Below are 27,220 nucleotides of genomic sequence, written 5' to 3'. Positions count from 1 at the left end.
AATCATATCTCTTATTTTGATCGCGTTTTGATGAAATTCAGCATAATTACTTTTCACCTGCTTTCTGATCGGCAGGATGAGGCCGATGTTATGAGCTACGGAAAAGAGATACTGCATCCAAATGAAGCTTTCAACTGCAATCTGCGATCTGTTGTTATTGAGAGGAGTGTTACCTCACATTCAAATGAATGTACCTTGTCATAGTTTTAACCCTGAATGTTACTGACGCCTTTGAGTTATTCTTCTTATTGTTGATACTTTCTCCCAGGTTTATGTCTCATGAGGGAATCTAACACCCCTCCAGTGGACGTGGGCCTGTTGTATATCTCAGTGGGAGGAGCGTTCCAACGAGGATTAATGCGGTTTCACCTACGTGTGTGTGCGTATGTGTGTGTACGTGTGTATGTGTGTGTTGCGCGCTGCCGAGCAGGTTAAGTAGCTCGGTTACACGGATAATAACTCCGCGTGCTGTTATGAAAGAAGGACATTATGGAGCTGTGATAAGGATCGACCCGGTGATTCACTCCTGAGAGGAAAGCCCGGCTTCTTAAACCTGGTCGACGCCGTTCAAACTGCTGAGCGGCTCTTTACGCACAACCCGGAGAGGATCCGCCCGACGGTAAGAAAGAAAGAAAGAAAAAGTATTGTTCACATGTGGGGCTTTATCTCTCTTGCTCCACGGTAAACATGGCAGTGACATATTGCTGCTACTGTTGGACCATGTGTGTGTGTGTGTGTGTGTTTTCTTCTGACAGTTGCGGAGTCTGTGATTGACATGTGCGGGTGGTGAAGGGTTGGGTTTCGGGGCAACCAGAGGTCTCTCTGCTGGGTGTACTGGGGGATTCCCTGTCGAAATGACCACCAGTCTATATCCTTCTAAAGTGAAAGAAGTGGGGAATAAACCCTGCTGTGTTCCCCATGTTGTGTCCTCACCAAAGAGACACAGTGGACCCGCCCTGGCTCTAATCACAGCTCACTATTTCTGTAACTTCAGACATTGAACACGTCGCTGCGTAATAACATGTCTTCACCCGTATCTGGTTCCGTGATCCTGTGGAAACCTGCGGCGCACGTGCGGTTGTTGATCAGCAACTGGAAAAGTTGCTTCACAGCCACAAAGCGGCCAGGAGGCTGAAGGGAAGCCGAGCTTTCCTGGCCCAGTACGCTCTGGACTCAGATGTCCATCGTGAAGGTGTGGAGTTACCAGTAAGCAGCATTCATGTTTCATGGCGGGCCATCCTGCGTGAGTGACGGTCCCTTCACAGGTGCTCTCCTCCTCCCACCTGCGGAATCAATGTGATCCACAGTCAGCTGATTGTAAGCGGAGCTTTTGAGGCCAGTTTCTGGGAGGAAAAGATGTCAAACATGAGTGTTGATGTTCTGGTTTCCCCCCTCTCTGTCTGTCCAGAAACAGTCAGAGGAGCTGTTTACTACTCAGCTGTACTGTGTCTGTGTGTTTGTGAGTTAACTAGATATTTCAAAAGCTTGTAAACGGAAGGCTATATTCATAGGGCTGTAATTAACTATTTCAATGATTGCCTAGTCAGTTAATTATTGTCTCTATTTATCGTGTCTATAATATGGCCATGAATAGTAAAAACAACCCTTGACCTAGTCAAATTGTTCAACAATGTAAAGATCTTGATTATTCTTCCATATGAGAAGACGTAACCAGAGCAATCAAGTGTCAAAATAGTTTCATGCTATCAAAATGACCTCATGAATGTCTTAACTGGTTGATTCAACACTATACATTTGGTTGATCACACATTTTGATAACACAACAGAGGGCATTTCTCTTGAGCAAATTTTTTTTTTTAATTTTTTTTTTTTTGATCTTCAATGGATTTATTGTCGGTTATTATAAAAAAAGGTACATTTTGCAGCCAGTGGATGGAGTTTGAACAGTTGCTATGGAGATGGTCATGGTCACTTTCAATGCCACTGCCTCCCCCAACAAACAGCCTTGTGTTCAGAAAGTCCAGACTTGGGTCACATGATGATAACAAGTAAAGCCTCTCCATCTACTCCTTCTGTTCGGTCTTTGAGTTTGAAAACGAGTGTCTGCATGACATCATCATTAAAGAAGCTCCTCATGTTGACGCTCCTGAGAGCCCGCTACTCCTCACTGGCTCTCTTCTCTTCTGCACTATGAACTGTGCCGCTCTCAGGTATTTGTAAATGCCGTCACTTAAAAGAATGTGAAATTGAGAGGTTTTCATGAAGGGAAGAGAATTTGCAGGGAAGCAGTTCCGTGTGTTTTTTTCTTTCTGGTTGTGTTTGACCAGGCTGCACTTATTCCCTGTTTCACAGCGAGATCTTTCTGATGCTGTTTATACACCGTCTGAGCTCTGTTTATATACATAATCGGTTACAAGCCGCGGGTCTCTGGCTGCCTTTTAATCAGTTTCACTCCAGGGACCACAGCAAAAATGTAAATCTCTCCGGAAAAAAAATTCAGAACGATCTCCTAAACCGGTTGGACATGAATACTGACACGCGGCGAAGAATGCGAGTGAAGTCTAAGATGTTTGGTGTACAAGTTTCTGAGAAACGCGTGACTAATCAATCATCTGTATGATTACCAGTGATGTCCAGAAGGGAGTCAAATCTCATTTAGTGGGAATTCGGTTTGGTTGACACCAGATTTCAGACTGATCAACAGAGACATTCCCAAACAGGATCTCTGAGTCTCCATCGCAGCATGCTCGACCGTGAGTAGGCCGTACTAGTGTGATTAGACGTTATAGGTTGACTGTTTGAAAGTAGGACTTTTGAATAGCTTTCTGAAACATTATACATAATAGCAAGTTAACTAGTGTTCTATCGAAGTGATTGCAACAACAAAAAAGATGCCAGAGGGACGGATTGTTTGTTTGTCAGTTAAATACAATATTTGTTTGGCACAACTATTGGGGAATTCAGATGGAACAGGTGCTGCAGGCCCCAGCAGGTGTTAACCTTTCCCACCACAGACACAGCCAGCTCAGCTTTGTCCCGTGTTTGGGATTAGCCCTACCTTCCCCATTTCTGGCCCCACGCTGACCCTGAGAAGTAACAGACGGCATGAACGCTATGTGGCTTTAGCGACTGGCAGTATTTCTGTAATATCACCGTTGCCTTTTTTATTTAACCTCCTTTAAAAGACTAGTTTGATGAGAAGGTTGGTATCACCCTCATGTCTGTGTTGATGGTGTGAAGCCATAGATGGGAGGGCAATAGCCGAGCTTAGCATCAACACTGCATGCACAGGGAACGGATAGCTTGGCCGTCTGTGCTAAATTTGAAATTCGTCATTAATACGACAGCAAACATCTTCATACTTTGCAAAGATATAGAGTTGCTTTCCCTCTTTGTGTTTTAAGTTGAGCTTCTCTGTGCTTTGGTCAGTGAGATTGCATGTTAAGAAAAGAAAAATGTGCTGATTAAACACATTAGATATGTGTAAATAAGAAAGCCTTGGAGGCGCGTTGTTCTTTTGAGGTTAGGCTAATGATGCTCAAAATATTATTCTGTTATAAACATCTATTCTGTTATTTTAATAAGATACATAATGGCCTATTTGTTGGCTAACCTGTGTCTCAGGTCAGTACAAGGATTTTTTTCTCGGCAAACTCCCTATTGTCTTTTTTAAAAACCTTCTAGTTCGAGTGAAAAGAGAAGAGATTGTCCCTGACTCTGGTTGAACCACATTGTTAGAATGAGCTGGAAGGAAAGCACAAGTCATGTTTGTGAAACCTGCAGTTTGTCGTCTGTCATAGAAAAGCCAGTCACTGACATGAATGAACACAGTGGTGCACAAAGTCAACGTGGCCAGTGTTTTCACTGACACTAGTTTGCATCTCCTTTGCCATGAAAATGAATGAGGGGGGAAAAAAGGTCATGGTATTGTAGAAGTTGTTTTAAAAGCAACGGAGAGTCTTAAAGAATGAAAACTGGATCGCTAGTTATCCACACCCAAACTAATATTTGACCCAGATGAGCCAGGCAGGCTTTTTGGTATGTTCTGTATTCCCTTTAAAAAGAAGGGTTTTTTTTTTGAGTTAGCTGCGTATCCGTTGCTGTTTGAATCCTCTTTTCATCCAGTTGGCTAATTGCACAAGTGCAGTCCTGCAGCTCGCTCTCATCTCTCTGATAAACATCTCCGAACTTCACAGACACGCTGTACGTTCCAGTCCACATAAACACGACTTCTTCATTTTATCAGCAAGTGAGACGTGATGCAAACGAGCTAGCAGCAGGAGCAGAGATAGGAATTACCCGCGCTAAACACATTCTTATCACTGACAGATGCCTATTGTGCTGTGGGGATGGGCTGAATACCAACATGGAAGTAGGAACGATGTCACCAGCCCACATTGTGTGCATACAATGCGGTCCTTTAGCCTGAGAGAACCAGAAAGAAACAGTGAAAAAGGTGCCGTGACCTGTTGTGTAACGTATCAGAAGAAGGTATTTGTAACATTTGGGTCGTAACAATCTTGGCGTGTAATAACACGGAGAGATGTTTTACATTCGACATGTTGGCAATGTCTGCGTGGAGGTCGTTTTACCAGTTGAATCCAGACTGAAATATCTCAACAAATGAGAATTTCTGTTAAATTTGGAACAGACATTCATGGTGCCATGAGGATGAATCCTAAGGACTTTGCTGATTCCCCCGCCCCCCTTTTACAGCTTTAAGGGTTTGCTGGATTGCCGTGAAATTCAGAAACACTATATTTGCCCCAGGGGGACAATTTAGGCCCCTCAGAAAAAAACATTGAATGACTCTACTGTTCCACGAGAATTATACATTTGGCACCGGGCCGTGATGTGTGCAGCTTAAGTTTCCAGAAGTCATACTGTCAGAAAAACTTTGTCACTTTAATGAGACGAAAACTATGAGTTATCTTTTCAACGCCCTCAGTGTTATCCGAGGTTACATCTTGCTTTAGTGCTGAAGAATACACTCATGCCTTAAACACATTACTTTACATTTAGCTGACGCTTTTATCCAAAGCAACTCACATTTTTGCTCTATACACAGCAACAAGGGGGGGACTAGCGGGGCTCGATCCACCGATCCTCTGATTAAAAGACGGGCCTGCTCACCACTGAGCCGCAGTGGCCCCTAATGCACAGTACATGTGTTGACTCCATCATACACAGGTGTCCCATGTGTCCCATCCAGAACCCGTCTCTCTATTGTAGCCTGAACTCTCTTTCAAGAGCGTTCACAGTTTGTGAAGTCTTTGATTTGATCAAAAGGGTTTGAGGTCTCTTTTATCCCCTTGTTGGCTTCTAGAAGTCATTATCTTCTTCTTTCATTGAGCTCAGTTTGTTTTGCCCCTCTTGGTGTTTGGTACTGCTGCCTCCCACCTCCTCTCCTCACAGCTTCACTGAGCACCTGTGTCTGTTTGAACATGTTAATTAATCTCCTCTCGTGCTCACGCGGCGTTATTTATTGTCCCAGCAGCTTGTTTCTGAAACCAGTTTTGGAGATGAAGACAACAGCCAACACCCTGCTGGCCTTCATGTGTGTGTGTGAGGATCCACAGACATGCAGCACGGAGCGACGCTATCCGCTTACATAATCACAGTCTTATCTCATCAGTCATTTAAAGTCATTATTCAGCACCTGTTACTTCTTGTATAGAACAGTATGTTTTATGTATGATGGAATGAAGTTCATGAGAAAATTATTTATGGGGAATTCTGCTTATCTTTTCTCCTTCATACGCTTCTTTCCACGGCAGCCCCCTTCCAACAATAATCACGTAAATAAATGATTTCAAATGATGTGAATTCCTACTTTTAATTATTCTATTTCACATTTTATATTCCTTTATTGTTGTGTCCCTTTGTTGTGTTGCTGAATGTATGAAGATGGCCGAGACTATAAATTATTAGACCAGGCTCTGTCTTCATCCGTAGCCTTTAAATATTTCATTAGCTACTATCACTTTAATGGGCCTGTCCGCCGCTGCGTTGCAATAAGACTGGTTCAACTCCAAAAAGTCTGACTTTTCTCCCCGTCTGCTGGAGAATCCAGCATCGAGCACCCTGAACGCCTCACCATTTGCACATCTACTCTCTCGAATACCTGGAAAAGAGGTTTAAAAGTCCTGTTTAGCGAGAAAGGTGATCTGTATTCTGAGTAAAGGGCGTGTTCAGCCTCTCAGCTATTTGCCCAGACGACGCCTGTGTGCATATGAAAACCTCTGGGATAACTGAAAGCTGACAATAGCAGAAACCAGATCGGGAAAAAACTGACAAAACCCTTTGAGGCGAGCATTTGTCTCTTTTTTTCTCACCCTGTTTGCTCCTTTCAGCTTTGGGCTTTTATCTCTTAACACAATACTTTTCACTTTGTCACCATGTTTACCTTGGGAGTGAGCTTGTGACTCTCTTTGGTGCATCACTTATGAAACTATATATTTATAACAGTTCCTGGCTTTTATCTAGTCGCTTTGTTCACACGACTTTTGGGTCTGCGTAAATTAGCTAACACCCATAGGAATAAATGGAGACATCGGCTAATACTTCAAAAACACGTCACCGTACAAACAAAAAGCAGTAAAAAGACGTTTCTGTTCGGTGTGGCTGGATACTTGGCTTGTGAGACCTTCAATCACGGCCCGACGTCAAAGAATACACCAACGAGTGAAAAACAAGTCGAAAGAGAAGAGAGCAATATAATTAGTGCGCCAAAGCTTATTGTTCAGTGAAATGACATAGCAACAGTGTTGTACAACCCAACAGAGCAAACACGTTTCTTAAACATTTTCAAATTAAAATAAAAAAAAGTCTTTAGTTACGAATTGTTTGAACGTTTGGGCAAAAATGAACCCAAAGTCCAAAACATATGTTTAGGAAGTAATTACTGAATCAGGACACTGTGTGTTGAGGTGACACAGCATGTGTGACACAGGGAAAGAAAAGCCCGGGCTGGATTCACCTACTCTGGTCGATCGTGTCTCCGACTGGCGACACGTGGAAGCGACAAATATTTGTAATTATCAAATTGCCATAAGTGGATAATTGGAAATTAGGAGAATCCGGCGAGGCCTGTGTCTCAATAAGACTGCTACGGCGGCATGTTGAGACTGTAAACAGACAATTACGCACTCAGGCAACACACACACACACACACACACACACACACGCACAAACGATGTATTTTTAACAACCTATATTTTAGCATGTGCTCTGCTTGTCCCATTTCTGGCTCTACAGTATTCTAAGTTATTTTGAGCAAGTAGAGCAGTGGCTTCTGGGTAACCGTGGGCTCTATATATGTGACAGCATGACAGCAGGTACTGTAAATGAGAGCACAATGTAGGTCATGGCTTTCATCAGCAGGCCCTCTGCTGGATTGGTTGTAAATCATATGTTATCCTTCGGTCTTTGTTGCATATTTCAGACCCCCCGTTGGATTTAAGATGCTGGCCCTCGGTCCCAGTTGCGTATCGAGTAGCTAAAGCCAAGTCTTGACCTTTTTGGCCCATAGTTCAATCAATTTGAGAGAAGGAAGTCAGTTGTTGCCAGATTATTGTTGTCTGAGAGCAGCTAATCACTGATTACATCAGGCTAATCTCGCAGACAGAGAAAAACAAACTTTCAGGGTTTCTTTTTGGCAATAACATCAATAGCTCGCAGGACCACGGGAGTGAAAAGTGAGGCTGGTAAACAGGTGACAGCAGCATAAAGAAAAGTGAGTCTGACCAGTCTACAGCGAGCGGGTTGATGTACAGCATCCTGCAAAATGTTTCAACCATGTTCTCATATTATATAAACAGGATATGATAATTCCACATATTCCCCTGCTAAAACGTCACTACATTATGGCTCATTCAGTCACGCTAATGTTTCTTTATCTCTGTCGTCAGTGACTTCAGCCGAACCAATAAAGGCTAATATTTGGATAATTTGAGTTTAAAAAACTTGTTATGTTATGTATGCTGATATATGTTTTATACGCTTAATAAAACCCAACATAAAAAAGTAACCAAAATATTTTTATTAGGATCCTTTAAATTGTATTGAAGAAAATGAAAGACCTCAAACGTATACTTGGCATTTCTGTACGGATATTTATTCCCTGCCAAAATGCACCAATATATCTGCAGTGAGATAATATCAGTTCTATAAGTGACACTTCTTGTCTTTGGTTCAATTAATTTTACGTGAAAGGGAGAAATGGAGAGACTAGTTTTGGAAAAAGACAACGTATTATAATAACTGATATAACACAAGCCACAGCAGTTATCAGCTATCAGAGCAAGCTGACAGCAGGATGAGGGAACGTGACGGTTAACCTTTCTCAAGTTCAGCTTTTCACTGCTGACATCCAGAAGGAGGTTTGATTACACATGACCGTCATCACCTCAGTTATACAAGATGAAATATTGCAGCTATTCTTTCGGCTCAGAAGAGGAAAAAAAAAGAAGAATTATAGTTTCATGCGGCTGTATGTGAGTTAGTGGAGCGGATCAGCCTTTAACCGCAAGGTTGGAGTTTCTGAGCTCACATGTCAAGACGTTGAACTTCAAATCGCTTGTATGTTCGCCAAAAAAGACCAGTGTGAGTTTCTGTGAGTTAAATTGAATGCAATGTATATCTCCATGGGGAGGTGGGGGTCTTCATTCTCCTCGGAGAAAGACTGCAAGCGTGAGAGGCAGAAAACCATCCTGCAAAACGAAATGAGTGTTTGATGACTCTCCTTTTTTAACACACTCACCCACACACACACACACACACACACACACACGCACACACGCACACACACACACACACATCTCCATCTGTCGCCCTCTCACTCTCTGTTTACACGACGTCACGCTTTTATGAAAGATTGCATGTTTTCCAAGAAACCCACATTTTCATAGGCGGGGTCCAGACCTTTTGGAATCTGCCCGCTCCCCCGATTTAGAGTCGCCTGGAAACTGAGTGCGAGTGTGATATCAGGCAAAAAAACAAACAAAAAAACAAAATCAACTGCAGAGTTTATATGATCATTGCGTTTTAAACGCACGTGTGATTTGAGCTGTTGCGGCTGCTGCATTACGTGACATGATTTCCCGCGATGGCTCGGTGTGATTGCCGGGGGAGGGCCGTTGGCCTCTCGCCGTTGTAAAAGATGCCAATTACATCACAACACTAATTGGAAGAGACAATGGTGTTTTTTTTCCCACAATGGAGGGATCTTTCGGATTTGATATTGATGTCGAAATCCTGCCGAAACATGCCACGCGATTGGTTCACTCTGAACTATTTCTGCATGTAAACAAACACTGTTGCTGTCGTTTGTAATGTTCTCGCACCGCCTCCTTTTCCCCAACACTTTCTCCCGCCTGCTCTCCCCCCCCTCCCCCCTTTGTAACCTCCTCCCTTCTCCATCTCCGTCCAAGAAGCATTCGGAGAAGCTTACTCATGTCCAGTCACTTCCCACCACGCCTGGCCTCTCACACGCACACACTCACTTCCTCCTGCTCCTCTCTTTGACATATCCCTCTTTTTTTTGTGTGTGACAACAGGACAGGAATGAGGTCCTTGTCTGCGTAGCCATGCGTCCCTGTTCGAGATGGTTCAGCGAAGGTAAGAAATCCCACAAACGCACACTCTCTGGCCTCTTCTTCCACATTCCTTCTCAAGAATCCAACCATCTCTCTCCTAACTGAAAGCAGATGGGGAGAGTTGGACTGCTTGCCTCGCTCCGCCTGAACTCGGTGGTTCGTGGGGATGTTTCTGCCTCACTGGGGCAGAGTGGATTCAAAAGAGAAGGGGTCGAGCTGTGATTGGTTGAGAGCCACGTTTCCTGGGGCGGGAGCTCCAGGCTCAGATTCAATGTGGTGGCATGCAGCTGCTGCGGGTTTTACAGTTGATCCCCTGTGGTGACGGAGTCCATATGATCCCGCGTTGTGTTGTGTGAGTGTTGAACTCTGTCCTGATGTTGTGTGAGTGTTCAGAGACACACACTTAAACTGCACCATGTCCTCGAGTGCGACGCTGTGGCGGCTCGGCTCCAGGGATGTCGTGCCGTCGTTGGGGCCTCCACTTAAAAATATATGTTGGGTGGATTTCGAAGTTTTGTGGAGACATTCATGGTCCCCTGAGGACGACGCCTACTGATGATGGTCCCGTGACTTTTTCTCTCGCGTCACTTTGAGGTTGACGTTTTGGTTTTTAAGGGAAATGACTCAACATCTGTTGGATGCTTTGGAATTTTGTTCAGATATTTATGTTGCCAAGATGATCAAGATTATATTTTTCAGATTCCTAATATCTGCAGTACTGATAATATTCCCATCAGCCTCAGCTGTGTTGGTGCTAATTAGCAACTGTGAGGCTGCCACTGCATTTTTGTACTCAGATTTCATTCAGCAATTAGTTATTTTTATGCTTTTTTCATGCTTAATGACTTATTTGCAAGAAACTTATGAGCACGGCTCTTGTAAATGCAAGATTTAAAGTTTTTACTTCAATTTCTTTTCTTTTTACAAAAATGTACCAAAACACTGGCAACAAGGAAGATTTTGTGTATATATATATATATATATATATATATATATATATATATATATATATATGTATGTAACCCTACCTAAACCTAAACTAAAAAAGCAATCTGGTTGAAATTGTATGTCTTTGGATAAATGGAACAAACAACACTGATTGGAAATTCTATTGACTCTTTCAGCCATAAATAATTCATAAACAGTTCAGGACAGCTTTAGTTAGCATGTTGACATTACTAAGATGTTATGCTACAATGGTCAACAAGGTAAAGATTTGAACTGCTCAACATCAAGATGCCATCACTAGTCATTGTTAGTATTTTAGCATGTTGACATTAGCATTTAGCTGAAGACACCACGGACTGTGATTTCTAGATGCAAGTGATATCGTTTCTAGTCATAGACGATGGAAAACATTCACTGTAAGCAGAGGAAACGAGCAGATGAAGCACATCCTACCATCCTTCCTCTCGGGTCCTGTCAATGGAAACATGTCACAGTTTAGCAGAAAACTGGATTTAACCTTTTCTCACATTATCCAGTGAGAAAAAGCACAACACTCTTTCATTTCTTCACGTTGTCAAAGAGTCAATCTTTCCAGGAATGTCCCGTCCAAGGGAAGCAACACATTAGTTCCTTTCTTGGGTAAAAAGTGGACATCCATGGTGCCAATGTGAGTGTTGGAACCGATCTGCAAAGCTGCCCTGGGGCTATTTTAAGCTAAAATAACATACATACATACATACATATATATATATATATATATATATATATATATATATATATATATATATATATATATATATATATATATATATGTATGCAAACAAGCAAAGCAGACCTCACTTGCTTAAATATGTTGTCTTTTCCCCTCATTCAGCCGAGAGTTATTCACACCCAGTCGCCGTTCGCTTTCTGATGTCAAAAAATGTTTCTGTCATGAGAGGGATCTCAGGGGGCCTGCAGAAATCCACTCTGGGCATCTTAGGTAGTCCCAAAACAATTTTACATCTCCGTCCGAAAGTACAGAGTGCGGCAGGCAGCCAACGTGAAGTGAGCTCCGTCGCTCCTCTCTCTCTCTCTCTCTCTATCTCTCTCTCTCTCTCTCTCTCTCTCTCTCTCTCTCTAGTCATCTGACTTTGCCTGTTATTGTTCTCTCTCCTGCATACCTGTCATAGCTGCTGTCTAGCCATGCAGAGGGGGGAGAAAATGCACGACAATCTCCAGTCACATCGGTGCGTCTGTGCTGCTATTTTATGAATCAACTCTTTGTGGGTCTGTATATAATCATATCTGCTTGTGTTTTTTTTCTTTCTTTTCTCCCTTCATCTTCAGGTCCTCTGTGATTATGCTTCCTCCCATGGTTATGGTTGCACCAGTAAGCAGTCAGGAATGTCCTCCTTCTGCCTCTGACATGGTTTAACCCACGCACGGATCCGGTCACAGTGATGGCCTCCATGGTTGCCAACGGGAGCCCGGATGGGCAGTCTCTGGTCTTAAAAGGGGTGGATCCAGAGACCTGCATGATTGTGTTCAAGAACCACTGGTCTCAGGTGAGCGCCAGCACTGAATCAAGAGTCCTGCAGCTTCATGAACCGGTTGACATTTTCAGGACATCAGGACACTTTTGCAGGAAGATCAATACCACTCTGGAGTGTACACATTTGCATTAAACCACATAACCTTCTGACCAAACTACACACCTAATCCTGACAAGCGTAGCTGTGAATACAAACACTGTGGAATTCAGATGAATTTAGCCGTCGAGCACCACGAAGGGTCGGACCCCACACTGACGCACTAACGCGGACGTTAAGGCAGCTGACACTTAGAAAAGTGTGTTGATGGCGAACTCCTTTGTGTCTGGTTCGTGTCATTCGGTGTAGCGCTTGTTCTTGTCCGTGTGGGAGGAGTAGTAGAGGCCTCGCTGGGCTGCCAGGACCCGCAGGGCCGAGCAGGGACACGAGCTGCTGCAAAGAGCCAAACGTCTGACACGGTCGGCCTCCCGCTGCCAATATTCCACTGGCCGTGAGTGTAGATTAGTGTCGCGGGGACAGCTCTGGAGTCAGTTTATATCGTCAGTAAGGCAGAAGAAATAAAGAAGAATTTGTGCAGTTTTTCAATTCATCAACTGAAGGAGGAAAGTTTCTTAAACATTTGCACGTACAAGCAGGATTTTGTATTATCACAACTTGCATATTGGACCATGTAACGTTAAAAACCTTCAGTACACAAACACTAAAAGCAAACCTTTCCGTAAATAGGAGACTTGTATCCAAGAGCTAAACTTTTTTAAATAAGAAATCTTTGGAGACAGAATGAGTAGGTGTGAGTTTAAGATATTTTTTATCCCAATCATTTAACTTTTTAGTGGAAACTTTATCAGACACAAATTATTGTTAAGAACAGAGTATTTGTCCTTAAAATATCTCTAAATATGAACGCAATTTTTTTAGAATATTTCTTAATCTCTTCGTCTTGTGGGGGATTTGTGTTTTCTAATGATTACCTTGGTTGAAATTGGTAGTTTAAAAAAACTAAACAAAAAAAAAATACATTTTAGAAAAGTGACTATGTTCCAGTAAGCGGACCTGGTGCTTTAATTTAGTTTCTTCTGTCCATCTGGTTCTCTAAGTTTAGTTGGAATAGGTTCATTATTCCAGCGACATGCACGGCGCTGGGTGTATCTGTTGTTGTGCTTGCTGAATTCAGATTTCTGGAGAAGAACTGTGTTGAAAGTGAGCCTGTTGTTTTGAATACAAACCTGTCGTGGATCGCTGAGTTTTTAGCAGGTGTGTCAGTGGAGTCCAGACCAGTGAGACTTTGCCCTGAACATGATGGGCGGTTCACCTTTGGAGCTCATGCATAACGTCTGTCTGGGATCCGTGTTTTATTTCTTACAGATTCACATATTTCTTCAGTCATCCCGGCCTGACTGTGAACAGATCAAATGAGAACGCTGTGTTCAGATTAAAGCTTGTTTTTGCTTTAGGCGAACTGGCAGCACAATTTCACTCCTGCAGAGTTTTTATTTCCAAGCTCCGCTAATCTGAAGAGCGATAAGAGCGCTCTTGACTTTGGTTTCAGTTCGGAAAACCTTGAAATCCGAGTAACATGTCGTTAGTAGTATTGGCCTTGTCCCATCGTGAGAAGCGCTGCCTGTTTCATTGGCAGATTAGGTTTATGTTCATTTGCTGCATCTTATCTGCTGCTCTTCAGGCCTCACTGAGCTCATTGTGTTTGTTGTGACATGCAAAGTGATCGCTCTGTTGCAGCCGCTGCCAACAATCTCTAATGTATGACAGTGAAGAGCCATGGTGACGAGGAACAAACTGCCCTGACCCCTTTCCTTCCAGGTTAATGTCACATGACCCCAAATAAATGTGTCCAAATTTAATGTACGCATGAGAAACGCTGCTGTTGACTGATGCTCAACATTTCATGAATGTGTTTCTGGACATTGAGGAGCATCTTCAGAGTTCAGTTATATTTGACTTTCTGGTGGTTTCAATAACAAATTCATTTTTTGGGCATCTGGCCCACAAGCATGATGAAAGTTTAAAACATTTTTTTTTTTCATTCAATTGTTTCGTCCCAATTCTAAGAATATTATTTGGGATTATTTTTCTTTCTTTTTTTTAAATTGGTAATTCAGAGCACTGCCTGAATCTGACACTGCATATGTCAGCTGGCATTAATAATTCATAAGGTATCCGTCCGAACACTCACTGTATAAGCTGAGTAATGTTAAAGTCCAGCAGCTTTCAGTAAAGGCCTCTGCATCAGCACATTTAAGAGTGTAAAAGTTGGCAGGTACTTTGAACAAATTAATGGATCTTTACAACTTATAAGTGAAGTTTGACTTTGCTTCCTAATAGTTTGTTTTTTTCGAGTCCTTTTGTTTTTAAATGCTAATTTCTATTCATAAGTGTATTTTAAAGTCCAGGTTATGATTGACCACATGACACACATGATGTATTTAAAAAAAATGTTCTGACACTTTCACTTCAGTGTTTTAAAAAAAAACATTTTAACCTTTTTAATCATGGAAAGGGCCTTGCTCAAGAGCAATACTTCACTTTGAATTCTTCCATTCAAATAAATACTGTCAGTTGGGGCCTGTGACTTAAATACAATACTTTCTTAAAAGCAGCTTTTATTTTGAAAGTCAGATCCCTGAACTGAGGTCGCTATCAGTAGTAAATCCTTAAACGGCTCTCTACATGGCGACGGCTGATACGTCAAATAGTTGTGTGTTCCTGTATTAATGCTTTGGATATCAAACAACAATGCCATGTAAAGATACAGTGGAGTGACGTCGACAGCCTGAAGTGTAGCACCCCCTCAAGTCAACAATGTTGGCTCTGCCAGAACATTCCCTGTAGTTTGCACTGTCAGCGCCGTTGGCACCGTTAGTGGTGATGTCATCGAAAAGCTCCCAAACTCGCGGGTTCCTTTAACCTTGTCTGCAACCGTGATGGTTACAGTAATTACCTGACTCTTCCACATGTCCAGTCCGAACAATTCTTCCTCGGCCAGAGGAGCTTGAACTGGACTGATCCCACTGGGCCGCGGGCCCCACCGGGCTCAGGCCGAGATTACAAACTCTGTTCTCTTGTTTCCATCAGCCAGGCCCGGCCCTCTTGTGCACGGCCAGTTATTGTCATGGCAGCAGTGTCAGGCCGGGGACACTGGCTCCATTATTGTGACTCTGGTTTCTACGCAGCCGACACACAAGGGAGGGGCTGGATACACAAAGGACCGTTTCACTGTGTGCGACCAAACCGAGTATATCTGTGCTGTGCTGCTGGTCTGTTTACACCCCATCATTGTTGATAATTAACCTGCGAGGAAGAAGGGAAGGGTTTTACTTGCGACCAAAGAAAACACTGACTTGTACCGTGTGTCGAGTGCAGTGGCGGGCTGTGGATTTTCTCCCTGGGCTCCCAGTGCCAGTCATAGTCTCGAGCAGCTGTTTAACAGCTGGGAACAGAGGAGCTGTGCAAGGAGAAAATAAGTTAATGCGTGTAGTTTATTTGTAAAAAAAAACAATTCAATTATAAAATAGCTAGAACTTGTGATTCTGTTTAGGCCAGCAGAAAAGGCTTAGCAGGTCCTGCCACTGGTCAAGTGTTCATAGTGTAGCTCGTATACTTTACATTATGCCAGAGGTAGTGCTTAAGACCGTCTTTGCCAAGATAAATTTACACCGTTTCCGGGTGTTTTGCACTTTTTTAAAGCCCAACGATCAATTTGCTTCTTTCTTGGATTCTGTTGATTGCGTCTCTGTCCAATCTTACTTTGTGTTCTCCAAACTGACCAGTCGACAGCAGTGTTTCTCATGTGGAGGATTCGTTTGGGTGGCGCACCAATACAGATTTGACCTTTGTAATATCACTTTGTGTTTATTCCTTCTTTTCAAAAGGCAATACAGTTGAAAGTGTAGGCGGATCTAATGGAGCATTCATTTATTCATACAGACAAGTACCACTTCAGCAAAAGTTGACCACCACAAAAAAAAACATATTCACCCACGTAATCCTGGTAAATGTGTATTTCACTTTTTACTGGAATATAATTATGATGGACGGAGCATCTTAGCTCATTGCTCTGCTGAAAAGATGTCTTATTGCATGGAATTCAAATATGTGGTTCTGATGTGTTCAGTTGACTAACATCCCTCTCCTCTCTCACTGCAGGTGGTGAAGATCCTGGAGAAGCATGACCCCCTGCGCAGCAGCTCCACCGTGCCCTCCCTCGGTGTCATCAACCTCAGCGGCGGCCCTCGTTACGGCCCCATCCCCGGAGACGAGGCGAGCGCGGTGCAGAACTACGTGGAGCACATGCTCTTCCTGCTGATGGAGGAGGAGAGCGGTCAGGCCGGCGCCATGGGCCCCATCCTGGAGTTTGTGGTGATGGAGAACGTGATGGAGCGCCTCTTCGTGTGGAGCCTCCGCAGGGAGTTCACCGACGACATGAAGCTGGAGCAGCTCAAGATGTACGAGATGCTGGTGGGCCAGGCGCGCCAGCCCCTGCTGCACCACAAGCCCATCCTGCGGCCGCTCATCATGCTGCTGTCGTCCTGTTCGGGCACGGCGGCGCCGCAGGTCGAAGCCGAGCTGGTGCTGCTGCTCAACCAGCTGTGCTGCGTTCTGGCAAAGGACCCCTCCATCCTGGAGCTGTTTTTCCACACCAGCGAGGACCAGGGAGCCACCAACTTCCTCATCTTCTCCCTGCTCATCCCCTTCATCCACAGGGAGGGCACAGTGGGCCAGCAAGCCAGGGATGCCCTGCTGCTCATCATGTCGTTGTCTGCTGAGAACGAGCGAGTGGCCAAACACATCGCGGAGAATACCTACTTCTGTCCGGTCAGTGTCCCTGGATTTGAGTACCTGTGAAACCTTTATGTATTAGGGCCTGTTCACACTCATTATCTGACAGCCACCCGAGGAATCTTGGACTCCAGTGACCCTCGGCGTCAGACTCAGGGGAAACATATGCAGATGAATACATGACGCCACCTGAAGCGGGGTTAAACCGTCTCATTAAGGGTTACACACGTCTGGCATTCATAAGATTAAGGCTCGTTGCAAGATAATCCCATGTAAATAATGCCATTTACCCACAGCTGCAGACATCGCAATGAGAAATTGCTTTTGATGTGATGCCAGTTTGACGAGTGAAGTCTGAATTGAATTGGTTCCACTGGCAGGCGACGAGGATAATCCTATAGAGGATGTATACATCAATGCAACACTAATGATGCATCATCTTACAGTTTAATTACGCTGCGGTGCCAGAGACGCTGTTGTTTTTTTTCAATCCCGCCCTGTACGTGAAATTACACCTCCAAGAAAAGACCAAAATCATGTGAATACTGACCGTTTTAATTGATGACCTAATTATCACATCATGATGATTATGACAGGGAAATTATAGGCAATAAAATCTGATATGTACTGGAGGCTGCTGCAGCGCGGTGCTTATGGCTTACATTATCAAAATGGAAAAGAAGAAATGATTTGCAAAAATATTTTGAATTGCAATTAAAACAGTTATAAATATGTTGTGTGAAGCCGACAATAAAACTGACTGCCAAAGATATAACATTTATGCCAAACACTGCCTCATTAATGTTTAATAAAGCCCATAATATTCTCTTGAATATTTTTTTCCATTAGACTCCTGAATATCACATGATTTAGGTTTGCAGCACAGTTATTTTATTTCTATTTATTTTTCATGATGTAGTGTAAATATCATAGGTAACCATTTTCTAGAAAACACCTTTATGACAAACCCTTGACATCCATCTTCCTGCAAGCTTCAAGCTCTGGAGTTACTGGTCTCCAGCCATGCCACCAAGGAAATGTTCTTACTTTAGCAGCTATTTACTCATAAACCGAAAACGCCATCTTGAAATAATCACGGTTGAAGCAAATCATCCTGTGAGGTCAACACATTTCACAGGATTCGTGAACACTTTGACAATCATTAGCCAGTGACTTTAATCGAGAAGAGCGTGACTTTTTATTTCTTACCGACTCTCATTCTCCCCCTCTCTTTCTCTCTCCCTGCCCTCAGGTTCTGGCCACGGGGCTGAGCGGCCTGTACTCGTCTCTGCCCACGAAGCTGGACGTTCCCAGTGCGGATTGGCACTGCCTGCACAGAGAGGACTGGCTCCGGATGCCGGCCCTCGTCCAGTTTCTCAACTCGCTGGAGTTCTGCAACGCTGTAATTCAGGTGAACACGTGTGACGACTGACGAGGCTACGCACACACACACGCACACGCACGCACACGCACGCAAACACACTGCCACATCAAACATTGTTGACAAGGTTACGCGGGTTCTTCACACGTGGTAAATGGCTGCAACCTTCTGCTTCACTGAACTCTTGTGTTGATGTGTGAATGCTCCCAGGTGGCTCACCTGGATATCAGAGACCAGCTGGTTGGCTACATCTACAACGGCTTCCTCGTGCCTGTCCTCGCACCCGCTCTCCACAAGGTCGGTACTCCTCTTCCTTCCCCTCGGTTTGACAGTAATGCAGTGATGCTCCTCAGTAACTCAGCGTAATGTTGCCGATGCTGTTTTACTGATCACAAGATAACAGAAGGTGGAAAACTCGGTGACAGCTTTTAAAATACAATGTCTACCGTAAGAGAGGGGGTTAAAACATACACATATCGAATCAAAGGAGTAGTTTGACATTTTGGAAAAGGGAGCGAGTGGACTAAGAAGAGGGATGCCGCTCTCATATCTCATCTTACCAGGCGGCACCCTCCAGATCTTTTTTGCCATTTATTTTACTGGCCGTCAGGGGGCGACTCCTGAAACTGATTGTTTTGAATATTATGAGAAACACTTCTCACTGTATTTATTACCCCAGTAAATGTGAGTTTATGCTCTCAATCGCTAGTTGTCTTCTGTATCCTGCTTGATGTTCTTTTGTGGTTGCAAAAAAACAAAACGGCGACCGCCAAAAGGCCAAACTTGGGCCTTCAAAACCAATGGGTGACATGACGGGGATTACGTCCACTTCTCATGTACAGTCTGTGAATCTCACTTTAGGAAAAAAGCCAAAAAAGATCGGCTGTAATCCTGTCCAAATGAAGCTTTACTCAAAACTTCAAAAGTCTAATAAAAAACAAAATACTTATAATTGTTCTGTTTGCTTTTATATGTGCAGACCTCAAACATTATGCAAATTAATAAAAAATATTTAACTAATAACATTTTATAAGAATATCCACAAGACGTCCTCATACCAACATCTTGATATAATCTGTGGACATGTTTAACAGATTCTTCTCTCATGTTTTGATTTGCTCTCACACACATTCTGACTGAAATATGTCTTCCTCTGAAGTTGACCCTGGAAGAGGTGATGACCACCACAGCATACCTCGACCTCTTCCTGAGGACGGTGTCAGAGCCGGCCCTGCTGCAGACCTTCCTCTCCTTCATCCTCCTCCACCAACACGAGAGCGTCCACATCTTGGACACTCTGGTCAGCCGCATCAACACGCCGTTCCAGGTACAGGACGAACCCAGCGACCTGCCAACAGCACAGCTCTGTACACACAAACACACACACACACACACACACACACACTCAAAAACAGCATGACTCAAATTTTAATAACTCCAGGAAAACAACCCTGGAGGCGCTTTTGGACCCATGTTGGGATGTTAAATGCCAACTTCAAAGCTGGCAGCATGTTGCCGTCGTGATGCTCAGTGGCAGGGACATCACACCGTTCGAGGAACAATCGATACTTTTTTGACCTCTATTTTGAAACATCTTGTTAAAATCATGAACATGAATAAGTGATGGGTTCTTTACATTGCTGTGTAAATGTCTCGGGGCGTTTTCCCTCAATGTTTGCTCACAGGCGGCTTCGGCACACCTGCAACCCTGTGAAAACATGAAACATGTTTGCTTTTCAAGTGTGATGACCTGAAGCCCGAATAAACACTGACTAACATGCAAATAATACACATTTCGGCTATTCTTCGGTTTGCTTTTTCCTTTGAAGTTTCATAACTTATTAAGTGGTCATGTTGTTTTAAATATAAATATATATATATATTACCAAAATCTCTCAATATTCGACGTTCTCTCGGCTAATCATTACAATTGATGTCAATTAATTACCGTTTCTGACTAACTGACACAGTCTCAGTCGTAACGCTCAGTTGTTTTAACCCCACAGTTGGGCACCGTGTCCCTGGGACTTTTCCGCACTCTCATTGGCTTATACTGTGAAGACGTGATGCTGCAGCTCATATTGAGGTGAGTGGCACACACGCAGACTTACCCCAGTTATGAGGCACGGTACATCTAATTGGTTTACGACGTGTTGAGCGTTTACTTTCTTCCTCCCGCCGTTGCAGGTTGTACTCAGGCTGGTTTTCCATAACGGGATTCGTTCCCCTGTTTGCCTCCCCAGGTACCTGATCCCGTGTAATCACATGATGTTGAGTCAGAGGCGTGTTGTCGGGGAGAGGGACTGCTACTCTGTGTCCGCAGCCAAGATCCTGGCGTTAACGCCGTCCTGCTGCTCTCCTGATCACAGCCCCCCGCCTCTCCGGCAGCTGGACTCCATTCTCTTTTCCAAGGGGGCGGAGACTCCCAACAACACCAGCGCCACGGGTAAGAAGTACGGGACAACTCTTTGAGCCCTAGGGTCCCTTTTATATCAGCTCACATGGTCCAAATCAAGACAAAAACATGGTATAAATCCACAAAAAAATGTTAGGTATCAAATTAAACATGAAAGTCAGGGCTAGAATAATATATAATCCCCATGTACAACCTCTAAGCACAGCTCAAACACAGGATTAGGGGTTAGGGTGAGGGTTTAAAGGGCTACAAGACTAATTTTGTCTGGTTTAAAGCCGCTTTGGACATAACATCCATCGGTTATGATACCATTGTACTCACCAAAGTAACCGCTCAGATCTGGGAACATGGAGGCGTTGCTGTGCGATGAGACAAGATCATGCAGACTGTCAATAAGCCAGCTGTTTTTATCTGATCCATGTTTATTTTGGAGAAATAATGCAGGTGAATCAGAAACTACAAAGAGAAGACCCACTACAGTAGAATGACGACGCAGTCTATTGACTTGTATAGAAACAAGCTCGTTAATATTCCGGCTGAATGGCAAAGGGAACCAGGGTGACATAGTGCGTCGACCTTCAACCCTTTTAAGGCCGTTGCTGAGGTGTCCTTGAGACCGCTGGGAGGGTAAAGTAAAGTGTAACGCTTTCACAATACTTAATGCTTTTAATTTCTTCAAGTACTGTATGTGCTACAGAGGAGCCAACATGAACGTCGGCTTTTATGGATGTTTTTCTTTGTTTTGGTTCCCTCCAAATCTGCTGCAAAACAAATTCATCCAGCAGATGTTTACTATTCATAACCCCAGTTGAGTGAGTGCATGTTGTAACCTCAGTGACTGTGGCGTGCTGAAACCCAATAATAACAAAGGGCATCATTTATTAACATTACGCTTCCTAAATCTGTGTAAACATGGTTTGGAGTTCACCGCAAGGTGCATCTATCTGGAACATGTAACAGGGATGATTATGAGTGTTCTATCAAAAAATGAGATCTCCTGCTGTTTCGCTGCATTACATCACTTTACCCCCTGTAGCTACATGTCAAATTCATTAGTTCGGCTCTGCATGAATGCTGCGCTGAGGCGCTGCACGCCGGCTTTCATCAACATTTCCTATCTGTTCTTTCTCTTCCAGAGAAAAGAGAGAGCTTCTTAGAGGATGACGACGGCTCAGGTAACTCCTGCACCATCGGCTCCGAGATCTACCTGGACGTCAGTTATCTTCATTACCTCTACGACGCCCGTCTGAGCATCAGCAGCTGCATACGGGCCTGCCAGGTTTGGTCCGCCCCTTACAACGGCGAGGACCCCCCACCTGAGAAATACCAGCCCGGCGTCCTGGAGGAGCCCGGGCTGAAGTGTTGGCAAAGCCAGATGGCTTTCAAGCGAGTTCCACAGCCGCCAGCGCCTCGGCCCCGCCCGCCGCCCAGAACAGAGCCGCCCTCCGTCACCCAGCAGGAGCTGGAGTGGGACGATAGCTACGACGCGTGCCCGGTGAAGACCGTAGAGGCTCCTGCGGAGCCAAAGCGTCCACAGCCGCCTCCTGCTGAGCCCCCGAAGCACATCCAGGAGATGAGGAAAACCGCCATCATGTTTGTACAGGGGTCGTATATTGAGGAAAACGACTTCCAGGACGACGTCATGGTGTACGACCTCGTAGCCAAGAAGGACACCAGAGATATTGAAAGCGTTAAGCTCCAGTCCAGCGGGTCCGAATCTGAGAATACCCAACCGGGATCAGTGGAAGTTCCCCTAACGAACGGACTCAGTTCAACGCTTCCAACCTCTGTGATGGCTGATAAACATACCGTGGACACAAAGGCCAAAGGTCAGATGGATTGTAATTCCCACCTCCAACACACCGCAGCTGCCGAGCCGGGTGACGACCTTTTGGCTCAATACGAGGAGCTCATTCGTACGTTGGACACTAAAGCGAGTGGAAAACCGTTCAAACCTGATGGAGAGGTAAAGAAGCCTGCCGCACCTGCAGAGGAGGACGAGGAGGAAGAGGAGATGGACTTCACATCCTTCGCTGCTGAGACACCAGAGCCAGAGAAAGTGCATTCACCGTTTGGGGCCAAGTTTGTCAGTGGAAGCGCGGGAAGAAAGCAGTCGGCGCCTTTTACCGGTAAGTGAAGGGAGAGCTCTTTGCAGCAGCATCTTCATTCGATTGAAACGTTTGCTCATGATCGCTCTTCCCGCAGGTCCGTTTGTGAGTGTGCTGCTGTCTCGTCTGGAGAACATGCAGAGCAACACGCTCCACGTCAACTTGTTGCTGACGGGCATCCTGGCCCAGCTGGCGGCCTACCCTCAGCCTCTCTTGCGCTCCTTCCTTCTCAACACCAACCTGGTCTTTCAGCCGACCGTTCGCTCCCTTTACCAGGTAAAACAGCCAGGGGCGAGGCTCTCACTTCCCTTCCTTCCCTTCATCAAGTCGACGGGATGAAGACAAGGGGAGCAAAAGATTTGGGTTTGGTTGCGTCGCTGAAAGATGTTGAAACTTGCAGTGAACGCACAATGAAAGCACGGGCAGGGCGGTGCACTTCTTAAAGAGAATTGTAAATGTAAAGAGAATTTGAACATGTAAAACAATGTTTCTAAAAGTACCACAGGCTAGCTCAAAGCATTTAGCTTTAATTAGATCAGCGCAAACACTGCAGATGTGACTCCTTTGCTTCTTCTCTGTGTTTCCCTTCAGGTTCTGGCCACCGTGAAGAACCAGATAGAAGAGCAGGCTGCCACCGGAAAAGACTTCCCAGAGCTGATCACAGCCGCTCAACACTGGCTGCTGGCCAGGGAGACGTCCCTCATAGCTGCAGGTGATAACACACCCACATCTGGAATTTTTGTTTTCTTTGCAAGGTGTGGCTGGAGCCTGAGCGCTCACATAGATCTGCAGTGAAATTGTGATTCAGACTGGAAATCCAAGCAGGTTCTACTCCAACATTTACAAGAATAGCTTGACAGTCGTTGAGTTTCTCGATCTCCAAAATGCGCTGCCGAAAATGGGTCAAGTTTAAAAAACAACATCTGCATTCGTTAGCGGTCGTCTCTGTCGGGAGCCATAATAAATTCTGCTTGATATTCTTAAGTGATGTTGCAGTCGAGCAGCTGAACCCTGGAGTGTCGCGCCTGTTTTTGAACCAGGTTCCCTGTGGTTTCAGAGTTGTATAAGCTAAAAAAAAATATTAAAAAAAAAACTTGTTGGAAGTATGTTTGCAGAAAGATAAGAGCCCGAATTTTCTATGAAGGGAATTTCTCAGTAGGTCAACAGGGGCACTTTTCTGGCTGAAATTATTTATAAATGGAGAAATCATTAACAGGAATATGTTATGTTTACAAAATGTCTTCAATTCCAACACAGAGTTTACATGCTGTCATTTTGACTCATTTAAATCTTCGTGTCCTCAGACGAAAGCAGAAGCTCCACCCACGGCGAGGCAGGAAGGATGATGAGGAGTTCGCCGCCACCCAAACCCAAAGCCATCTCTCTGGATCGGACAGACGTCTTCGCCACCGTCCTCTTCACGGAGTTCCTCAAAGAACTGGCTGCTATTGCACAAGAGCACTCCATCTTATCGTACATTCCTATGGAAGAGTGATCGAGTCCCAGTCGAGTCCCGCGACTCTCAAAGACTTAGAAAAGACTCTTTTCTTTTTAAACAATTATTTTCTGGTCTTTTTCAGGCACTACTTGATGAAGAAACCTCTCACATCAAGTGATTTATACGACAATCAAACTTTCCCCGCCCCTCCAAGCAAAGATAATCATTCAAGTTCTGTAAAGTTCTGTCTGGCAGCCAAGAAGGAGTTGTAAACCTTGAGCTGTTCGCTGAAGCCTGCACCAGCCGATAATACTAGTGAGAGCGAGCTCCAGGTCCACCAACCAAAGACTGTAGAGAGAAGATTTCAGCAAAAACAGCAACGTTTTCTGCAGCAATCATCAGCCCCTTATCGTAAACTTCTGAATGTCGCTGCTCAGCGCGGCTCTGTTAAATACTCAGGTGGCTTCTTTTTTTTTCCCGGAGAGTTGTCGCCTCTTTGCCGTAGGATTACGCACCATATCTGAGCACCGCGTGGAGCCTCTGCCGCTTTCAGAGGGCGAGCCTTTGAATTAACAGCGTTAAAATGTAATTTAAAGATTAACCGGTGGAGCCGGCTGGCAAGCCGGGCCGACGTCCTCACACATCCAAAACTTCTTATGCAGCCGTCACATGGCAACTTGCTTTCTGGGTAAAACCGGTGGGTCACTTTTGTCTTTGGAGTTTCCACAAATCCTTGTGTGTGAGATGTTCATTTGTTTTAGTGTTTTTTTTTTCTCCGGTAATTCATGACGGTACCTCAGGAGTCTTTCTAAATGCACGTTCTCTTACGGCCTTCGGGTGAAGCCATTTCTCGACAATGCACTAGTTTCTCGCATCAGTGGGCTTCACATCTTCTCGAGACCTGACCTCCAAAACCAGAATGAATCATGCTATATTTAATTTGCCTTACTTTAGTGATGCTTTCACGATGTACATATTGTAAGAAAAAAAAGTTCTAGCGACACAGGACACTATGCAAATCAAGGATATTTGGGGTATAATTAGATATTTTCAGAATGGGAAGGGGTATTTAAGAGTTTCTATCGCCATATTTTTTTTTCACGTGGTTATACTAAAGGCTAGTTGTTACGGTTTGTCATTATTTTCTATTGAGGGATAGTGTTGGGTTTTGTAGTTGTGATGCGTCTCACATCACTGCTAGGAGGGTTGTACTTTTGCATCTGTTGGAAAATATCTCACGTTGTAACAGTCACAGAGGGCAAAATGTTGAACATTGCCTTTCTTTTATCCAGGTATTTCACGTGGTTGTTAAAATGAGACAATACAAGAGATAGATTCTGTTACAAATCATGCCTCTGCTGTCTAGATGAATTTACCAGGACAGAAATTCGTCATAATTAGTGCCTAAATTATGATTTCTGTTCACATTAATGCCTGATTTCAAATGGATTTACACAGGAATGGATTATTTTTCTAGAAGTTGTCCATTGTCAAAGTGTAAAGGAAAGTGTGACGTTCTGTCCCATTATTCCTTCACAGAAGACACTAATGCTGCTTTTGAAAAAAATCATGTTTTTGTTACAAACCAATTTTGTAGGAGTAAAAAAAAAAAAAAATCCAACGCCATGTCATTCATTCACAGCTGGGAAATAAAAAATATATTTTTTGAATAAAAGGATTTTATGCCGAAAAACATGTAAAATGACTGTTTGTTCAGAGCTCCATTATGTCTGAGATAATGGACTGCTTTGAAAAAAATCTAACAAAGTAAATTATGAAGACATCTTTAAGTCTTTTAAAACTAGACTCTGTTGATCATCATCTCATAGTATGTCCAGCTAATAAGATGTCATACTTTAGTCTTACATCTGGATAGTTTTTGTTCCTATTTAAATCCATTCAGTTTCTACTTGCAGTACATCTTTGTTTGTACAAAAATGGCTTGGAAATGTATATTTGTACGAATCACAGAATTTTTTTCAGAGTGGTTTAAACGTATTTCTCTGGTAAAAGACTGTTACTGAACGCTCAGTGGTTTTCATACTACCGTCTCGCTGCAGACACCTCAGCCAGCACGGACTCATTCAGTCTGGGTAACAAACCCAGCGCAGTGTGACAATCTCTGTTTTATCTCTGCATTGTGGCAAGAAGACGGGTATTATGACCAATATCATGGACAAGTTTCTGTCTCAGTGGGTTTTTATTCCAAAGATTCAACCTTTCTTACACCATTCGGCCTCAGTTTTCTGTCCAAGACCCAAAGGCATGCCTCTTTTAATAAATATGAAACTGGTAAATGAAACTGGATGCACGTATTTTGTTGACTTTTGCACCCATATGCTCTTTAAAAAAAATAAACAACAAGGTTTTCAAAATGGAAAGCCAACTGCTTCACCTGACGCAATCAATACATTATTTCCTGTGTCCCAGAAGTGGTTTGTGGCTTTTTTCCCCCTGACGTTTCCATTTAATAAACATTTCCTTTACGTACTGGCCCCCCCCCCTCGATCAGAAATAGAGCTGCTTTCCAAATCACATACTCTTTACTTGAGGTCTGTACTGCAGCTGCTCTTACAAAGGACGTTCTGTTGCGTGCAGTGTGGATTCAATTCCTTAGAACATGGCACCTTGAACTCTTGCTCATTCATCTGCTGTGCAATGAATTGTGGGTCAGAATAGCCAGAAAAGGACAATATGCGACCGGATGTAGTAAAACATACTGGTATTTTTGACATCCTGCATTTGACTTAATATGTATTTGGACATTACTAAATATTTTTGGAGCATACTAAATAGTGTGTTAGTGTGTCTCAGGTGAACACGTGAACTTAAAGCCACCTTTTAACAGTTTGTAAATATCCGGTTCAAAAACTATTGGGAATTATTTTTGTTTCAAAGTAAGACTTTAAATCACTACATGCAAGTAAACTTAGTGTACACATGTAGGAAGCTAACTGTTGAGGTCACGTAGCATTTATCATAAAAAAAGAAGCTGTAGATGAGAAGAGACAGACGGATCTAAAAAGGACATTTGAGCATTGAAACA

At 43.8% G+C, this 27,220-nt stretch overlaps 1 protein-coding gene across 1 annotated transcript; it reads left to right on the top strand.

Moving 5' to 3' along the window:
• The first annotated feature begins 385 nt into the window (after positions 1-385).
• Positions 386-26,450, top strand: fhip1aa (FHF complex subunit HOOK interacting protein 1Aa). The gene is made up of 13 exons (XM_068589348.1): positions 386-619; positions 9,519-9,579; positions 11,835-12,052; positions 16,199-16,867; positions 18,084-18,242; positions 18,423-18,509; positions 19,372-19,539; positions 20,219-20,298; positions 20,456-20,658; positions 21,765-22,757; positions 22,834-23,012; positions 23,328-23,448; positions 24,041-26,450. Exons 3-13 carry the CDS (start codon positions 11,948-11,950, stop codon positions 24,229-24,231), a joined length of 2,955 nt encoding a protein of 984 aa, XP_068445449.1. The 5' UTR covers positions 386-619; positions 9,519-9,579; positions 11,835-11,947; the 3' UTR covers positions 24,232-26,450.
• The last annotated feature ends 770 nt before the right edge of the window (positions 26,451-27,220 follow it).

The sequence above is a fragment of the Clinocottus analis genome, unplaced genomic scaffold, assembly GCF_023055335.1.
Source record: "Clinocottus analis isolate CAN_PGR_092001 unplaced genomic scaffold, fCliAna1.0.p SCAF_22, whole genome shotgun sequence".
NCBI classification, from domain to species: domain Eukaryota; kingdom Metazoa; phylum Chordata; class Actinopteri; order Perciformes; family Cottidae; genus Clinocottus; species Clinocottus analis.
This window is presented reverse-complemented; position numbering and strand designations above follow the sequence as displayed.

Bases quoted from the DNA above. Each gene is read 5' to 3' on its own strand.
- fhip1aa (XM_068589348.1), top strand. From the start codon at position 11,948: ATGGCCTCCATGGTTGCCAACGGGAGCCCGGATGGGCAGTCTCTGGTC. The intron at 20,299-20,455 runs GTGAGTGGCACA...TTGCCTCCCCAG, and splicing joins ATGCTGCAGCTCATATTGAG to GTACCTGATCCCGTGTAATC. The intron at 20,659-21,764 runs GTAAGAAGTACG...TTTCTCTTCCAG, and splicing joins CAACAACACCAGCGCCACGG to AGAAAAGAGAGAGCTTCTTA.